This window comes from Gekko japonicus, unplaced genomic scaffold (assembly GCF_001447785.1).
Source record: "Gekko japonicus isolate JY-2015 unplaced genomic scaffold, Gekko_japonicus_V1.1 scaffold6447, whole genome shotgun sequence".
NCBI classification, from domain to species: domain Eukaryota; kingdom Metazoa; phylum Chordata; class Lepidosauria; order Squamata; family Gekkonidae; genus Gekko; species Gekko japonicus.
This window is the reverse complement of record NW_015160417.1, coordinates 20,723-27,287: the sequence shown is the minus strand read 5'-3', so window position 1 is coordinate 27,287 and position 6,565 is coordinate 20,723. Positions and strand designations below refer to the sequence as shown.

Sequence of the window (6,565 nt, the reverse complement as noted above, 5' to 3'; positions counted from 1 at the left end):
GGAGCTGTCGCGGTGGAACGTAGCAAGAGAGGCAATCCTTCAGTTATATGGGTCTGCCTTGAAAGGCTTTGTAGATGACGTCTAGAACCCTGAATTGGACCCAGTAACTGCTCAGTAATGGAGTGTCTACCCAGTCCCCCCAAAGTTCTCAATTCCAGATCAGATGATGTTTCTCCTTGCGGAGGATAATAATCGATCGTCCCAAAATGGTGTCACCTGCTTCTCATACTCATGCTAGCACTGGCTCTTCCTGACTGAGAACACAGAGGGGAACCGAAATGGCATGCCACTGAAGGTGACCTCAGAGGGTCTTTCTCATGTTTTCTGTAAAGACTGATTTTCCCAGGATGCAGTTCAGGGCAGTAGAGAAGGAAGGACAAAAGGCTATGGCTCCCAGGGCTATTGTCCCCAGAATGTCACTCCCGCCCACTCCCAAAAGCACTTTAAAGTCCAAGGATTTGGAACGCTTCTCGCAGGTCATCGACTTCATAAAGCGGCTGTGGAAGAAAGAAAAGAGTCGTCAGATTTGTAAGGAATAAATGTTTTGAGAGCACAAAACAAAATAGCTCACAGGAGAAAAGAATGAAAAGACAAAGAACCAGGGCTATTTTTGGGCAGGAACGCGCAGGAACGAAGTTCCGGCTGGCTCCCGAATTGGCCACGCCCAGCAGGAACTCATTAGCATAATAGGCCACACCCAACAGCAGAAACTCATTAGGGTTGGCTACATTAGGGGTGTGTGGCCTAACATGCAAAGGAGTTCCTGCTACAAAAAAAAAGCCCTGGGTTTTGACAACAAACAAGGGAAACAGAATAAGAAGCAAAAGGTGGGTGTGGCTGGATGAGCACAGTTCTGGTAACATGTGGGTGTGGCCTAATATGCTAATGAGCTGTGCTGTCAGGGGTGTGGCCTAATATGCCAATGGGTTTCTGCTGTTGGGTGTGGCCTATTATGCTACGGCACGAGAAGAAGTATATGAAGGGGAGAAGAAGGAGAATTGCAAAAGGGGGGAAAGGGGGGAGACAGAGAACAGGACAATTATAAAATGGGGGCTGGAGATGACCTTGAGTGATGGGGGAGGAGAAGGTGTTAGAAGAGGTGCATAAGGAGCAACGTGGAAAGAGAGAGAGGACGGAAAAGGAAGTGGTGGGAGATATTTCCTCACCAGAAGGATACGGCGGAGCTTCCTGGCAAGGCGCACCGAATTTTCATGAAGCCCTTCCCAAGCCTTGAAGGTTCTCTGGCGGTTTTCCACAAAGGTGTTCCAGCAGTAGAAGTAATCTGATGAGAAGTCCGTAGAGGGTTCCAACTCAGTTTGGCCGTGCAATAAATGTATGTCACTTTTATACTGGTCTAACGCAGGGCTCTAGTCGGGGGGGAGCTCTCAGGTACGGAGCTCCGGAAGAGAACCTCTAGGGGGCGGGGCAGTCACGTGGTGAAGCCCCGCCCCCTTCTTTACCCCGCCCTCTGCTTCGATCCTCATTCCGTTTGGGAATGAGGATGAAGCAGGAGGGTAAGTAGCCGGGCCTTCTGACACACTTCCGGTGATGTCAGGGGGTGTGGCCTTCTGTCACTTCCGGTGATGTCAGGGGGCGTGGCATATGCAAATAAGTTATGCTAATGAGTTATGCTAATGAGCTCCGGCAGCTCTTTTTCTACAACAAGACCCCTGGTCTAACGGCCATCGGCTCCGCAAAACGATGCTACATTTATGGTGTGGTGATGGAACTGAGAATCTTGTTTGAGATCCTGGGGCCTGCTCATAGAACTGTACTTCATGTGCTTCCTGGGGAGTGGCAATGCTGGCTAAACCAGTGGTGTAAGTATAAGAACACAAGAAGAGCCCTCCTGGATCAGACCAGTGGTCCATCTAGGCCAGCATCCTGCTTCACACAGTGGCCAACCAGTTCCTCTGGACAGCCAGCAACAGGGCAGAGAGGCTGAGGCCTTCATAAGAACATCAGAAGAGTCCTGCTGGATCAGACCAGTGGTCCATCTAGGCCAGCATCCTGTCTTACACAGTGGCCAACCAGTTTCTCTGGAGGGCCAACAACAGGGCATAGAGGCTGAGCCCTTCCCCTTATGTTGCCACCTGGCATTGGTATTCGGAGGTCTACTGCCTCTGAATGTGGTGGTTCCCTTTAGTCACCATCAATGTTCCCTCTAAGCTGTGGAGCCTTGTGAGCAAAAATTCCACTTTGTGAGCTTCTGGCATTAAAGTTGTGAGCGAGCAGTTTGGCTGCTGCATAAATTAGTTTGCTCTGGAGCCCTCCTTCCTGAGCAGAGACGAAAACAGGTGAGCCGGAGGCTAAAGAAACTGTGAGCTAGCTCACACTAACTCAGCTTAGAGGGAACACTGGTCACCATGGCTAGTAGCCACCGATAGACCTATCTTCCATTATTCTGTCTAATCCATAGCCGTCACTGTGGCAGTGAATTCCACATTTTAATCTCTCACTACATAAAGAAGTATTTCCTTTTGTCCGTCCTGACTCTCTAGCCCATCAGCTTCACTGAATGTCCTCAAGTTCTAACGTTTTGGCAGCGGGGAGAAAAAGTCCCCCAAATAGTAGGCATGCCCCATATTTGTTTCCGTCTTTTAAATCCGCCCCCACCCTGTCTCACCTTTGAAGGTCATGATGGCGATTTGTGCTCCTGCCCGGTGGAGACGCCGCAGGCCTTCCGGCTCTGCATTACGATCCTCACAGAAGTAGAGACGGGCGGCGAAGATGCGCAGGGTGAGGTTCGGGTAGGCACGCAGGAAGTCGGCCACGTGGCGGGCACAGTCGTAACAGGGACTCCACGAGGTGAACCAGGTGATCCGATAGCAGCGCCGTGGATCCAGCTCCCAAGCAGAGATGTACCGTAAGAACAGCACTTCGACGTGGCAACCAGACTGTGGGATTGAGGGCAAGGCAGAGGTAACACTGGTGGACAAGTGGAGGGTTGGAGTCAAAGTTGGAGCAGGCCCGTAGCCAGGATTTTGCGGCTGGTGGGGCTGAAGTTCTCAGTGCAGAAAGAAAAGCCAGAATTCTGAGGATTATGACTCAGTTACTCGTCTCTCTCTGAGGCTGCAGTCACACATGCAAGCTGGAGCAGAGGGGAAGCGAGGTTATTCCCTCCGGAGGAATTTGACACGCAGTTGGGAGATCACGCCTCCCTTTGGAGCTGCTGCGGGCTCAGCCCGTCATTGAGTGATCAGACGCAACTGCGGGTGAGTGGGGTTTTTTTTGGCCATTTGCTTCCCATGCGCATAAACGAGGAATTGCACACTCGGCCCCCTATGGAGTATGCGGTGATGCGCATACTGCGAGGAGGGGGAACTGCACCAAGTCGGGATTGCCTGATGAGACCATCCCAACAGCATGAGTGCGTGCTTGTGTGATCAGACGGGGGAAAGTCCACCCGTGGCCCGTCAGAACCTGTTTACCTTTCCCCGGTGTATTTTAACTCCGCTTCCATAGCGGAGCAGCACGGGTTGCCGCCCTTTAGATCCATCAAGCATTCACACCTATGTCGGATCTAAAGGCGCATGTGGTGGCAGCCTGAGTCTTCTCAAGCTGTCTATTCTTCGTAGGTGTCCTTATGCTAGCAATCACCCTTAGCCTATTAACCATTTTGCCAAAAGAAAGCTGTTACCAGGATAGATCACTAAATTGCAAGCTCTGTCATTTGGAGATCAGTTATAATTCTGGTGGACTTGTTGGCAACCATATGTTAGAGAGAAAGCTCATTGAACCCTGACACACTAGGGTTTTTTTTCCCCCTGTTAAGGGAGTGGCACTTAGAATCATAGAGTTGGAAGGGTCATCTAGTCCAATCCCCTGAACAATGCAGGAAATTCATAAATACCTCCTCACCCAGCCGCCCCCAGTGACCTTCCATGCCCAGAAGATGGCAAAAAAACCCAACCACAACCACAACCGTCCAGGAACTCTGGCCAAAACTGGCCTGGAGAAAAATTGCTTCCCGACCCCAAAGTGGTGATCAGCATTTCCCCGGGTGTGTAAGAAAGGGGAAGGGAGCATCCCAACAGGCAACCCCCTGGCTGTCCTAGTGTGGTACTCCTCGGTTCTGATCCTTAGACAGGAGTGCTGAATGGAGATCTGGATAACTGGTAGAATATATGGAACGGGCAATGGAGGGACACGCTTGGTGGTGATGGAAAGTGCCGGCAAGTTGCAGCCGACTTATGGCAACCTCGCAGGGTTTTCAAGGCAAGAGACGGTCGAAGGTGGCTGGCCATCGCCTGCCTCTGCGTAGCAACCCTGGGACTTCCCGGGTGGTCTCCCATCCAAGCACTAACCAGAGCTGACCCTGCTTAGCTTCCGAGGTCTGATGAGATCGGGCTAGCCTGGGCCATCCGGGTCGAGGTGGGGCATGTTTCAGAGAGGATACATTCACATGCTGATACCAAGCAAAGGACTTCACCCAAGGTGAACATACAGGGCCGGCTCGAGGTGTTTCTGCGCCCTAGGCAAGGCTGCCTTATGGCGCAGATGCCAACCTCCCGGTGGGGCCTGGAGACCTGGAGACCTCTGGAGCCAGCCACCCTTTTGCTGCTGCCCCGCCTCCTCCCCCCCCCCGCTGCCACCAAAGGGGGGAGGAGGGGGGAGGCACAGCTTGTCGCCCCATCCAGGGCCTGGCGCTCTAGGCGAATGCCTAGTTCGCCTAGTGGGAGAGCCAGCTCTGTGGACACAGCCCAGTGCTGGTTGTCGGGAAAGCTCTGGGGAAGTCCTGTGGGAGAGGTCACAGTGTGGTGCCGCAACTCCCGAAAGACTGGGCCCTGGGGAATAATCCTGTAGTCCTGTTATCATCCCTCCCAAGTGATCTCTCCAGTTGCAATATGACTGTAATGGGGTGGAAAGTGTCAAAGCAGAAATGGCAGGCCCATCACTGATAAAGCAGGGTGCCACAGCCTCCAGGTAGGGGCTGGAGGTCTCCCGGAATTACAACTGATATCCAGGTTATAGAATCAGTTCTCCTGGAGAATTATAGAATCATACAGTTGGAAGGGACCTCCAAGGTCATCTAGTCCAACCCCCTGCACAATGCAGGGGATTCACAAATACCTCCGCCTCCGCACCCCCAGTGACCCCCTGTTCCATGCCCAGAAGATTGGAAAAAAACCTCCAGGATCCTCATTCAAACTGGCCTGGAGAAAGATGGCTTCCTGACCCCAGTGTGGCGATCAGCATTTCCTTGGAAAGGACCCCAAGAACTAAGCAACCCTTCCTGCCCTCCCTCTCATGATCTGCCTAAGTTCACAGAATCAGCATTGCTGTCCGATGGCCATCTAGCCTCTGTTTCAAAACCTCCAAAGAAGGAGAGCCCACCACCTCACGGGGAAGCCTGTTCCACTGAGGAAGCGCATTTTTTTTTCGCTCTATCTGTCAGGAAGTTCTTCCTAATGTTTAGCCGGAAACTCTTCTGATTTAATTTCAGCCCACTGGTTCTAGTCCGACCTTCTGGGACAACAGGAAACAACTCTGCACCATCCTCTCTATATGACAGCCCTTCGGGTACTTGAAGATGGTGATCATATCACCTCTCAGTCGTCTCCTCTCCAGGCTAAACATACCCAGCTCCTTCAACCCTTCCTCGTAGGACAAAAATGGACAGTGAATTAATTATACGGCATTATGCCCTGCCGATATCCCTCCCCTCACCAAATCCTGACCTCCCAATGCCCCCTCCCTCACCCCAATTTCCCAACCTAGAATTGGCAGCACTAATAATGGAGGAGGAGGAGGACGAGGAGAAAGTTATGGGAAATGCTGGCAAGTGTTCCAGCGCACACTGGCCAGAGGGGCATTGGCTAACAGAGCTTGATGTGAACCTTACTCATGTTTCGTACCTTATTGCGTAGATAGCCGAAATCCAGGGAGCAAGAGGTGGCACTGTCCCGACGCTTCACCACGTAGCAGAGGTACGTTTCATGACGGCCTTTGGCCCAGCGCAAGTTCTTGAAGTTGTACAGGAATTTCTTTTGTTTCATAAGGAGGCTTCGGGGAATGTGAACATGAAAAGAATTAATAGCACACTGTGAGGTATGATTGGAGAGACTGTTGTGGAGAGACGCCTGTGTTGGATCCCCAAGCATCGAGAATAAATCCACGTTTTCAAGAAAAGCAAAATTTATTTCAAAGCGTTGAAGACATACTCAAACACGTTCTTTGTTAGAACTGAATCGCCTAGAGCGGGCCGGCCCTTAGGGGCGCCAAGCTGCACCCGGCCCTGTACTCTGGGAGTTTCTTGATTATTTGTGTTCTTCATTCTTCCTAAAATGCATTTATTTTTGAAAATTGGTGGGCGCATGGGGAGGAGTCCCCAGAAGGGAACCTCGCCTAGGGTGCAAAATAAGCTGGGGCCGGCCCTGCCTCCAGATAACAGAGATCAGTTCCCCTGGAGAAAATGGCTGCTTTGGAATGGTTTTTATGTTGGACATAAAGCATTGTAATATTGAATCAACCACTAGAGGGAGCAAAACAGGTGTGGAACCGAACAACCCCCCTCCAAGAAACAGGAACTTAGAAGGGAAATGAGAATATGGACAAGCCTATT

General features: G+C 51.5%; 1 protein-coding gene across 1 annotated transcript; it reads right to left on the bottom strand.

The window, feature by feature from the left end:
• Positions 1-443: 443 nt before the first annotated feature.
• AICDA (activation-induced cytidine deaminase) lies at positions 444-6,006 on the bottom strand (the record flags this gene model as incomplete). The annotated part of the gene is made up of 4 exons (XM_015417958.1): positions 444-497; positions 1,167-1,282; positions 2,627-2,897; positions 5,859-6,006. Coding segments are annotated over 4 exons (589 nt in total), but the record flags the coding sequence as incomplete, so codon positions are not given.
• Between the last annotated feature and the right edge of the window lie 559 nt (positions 6,007-6,565).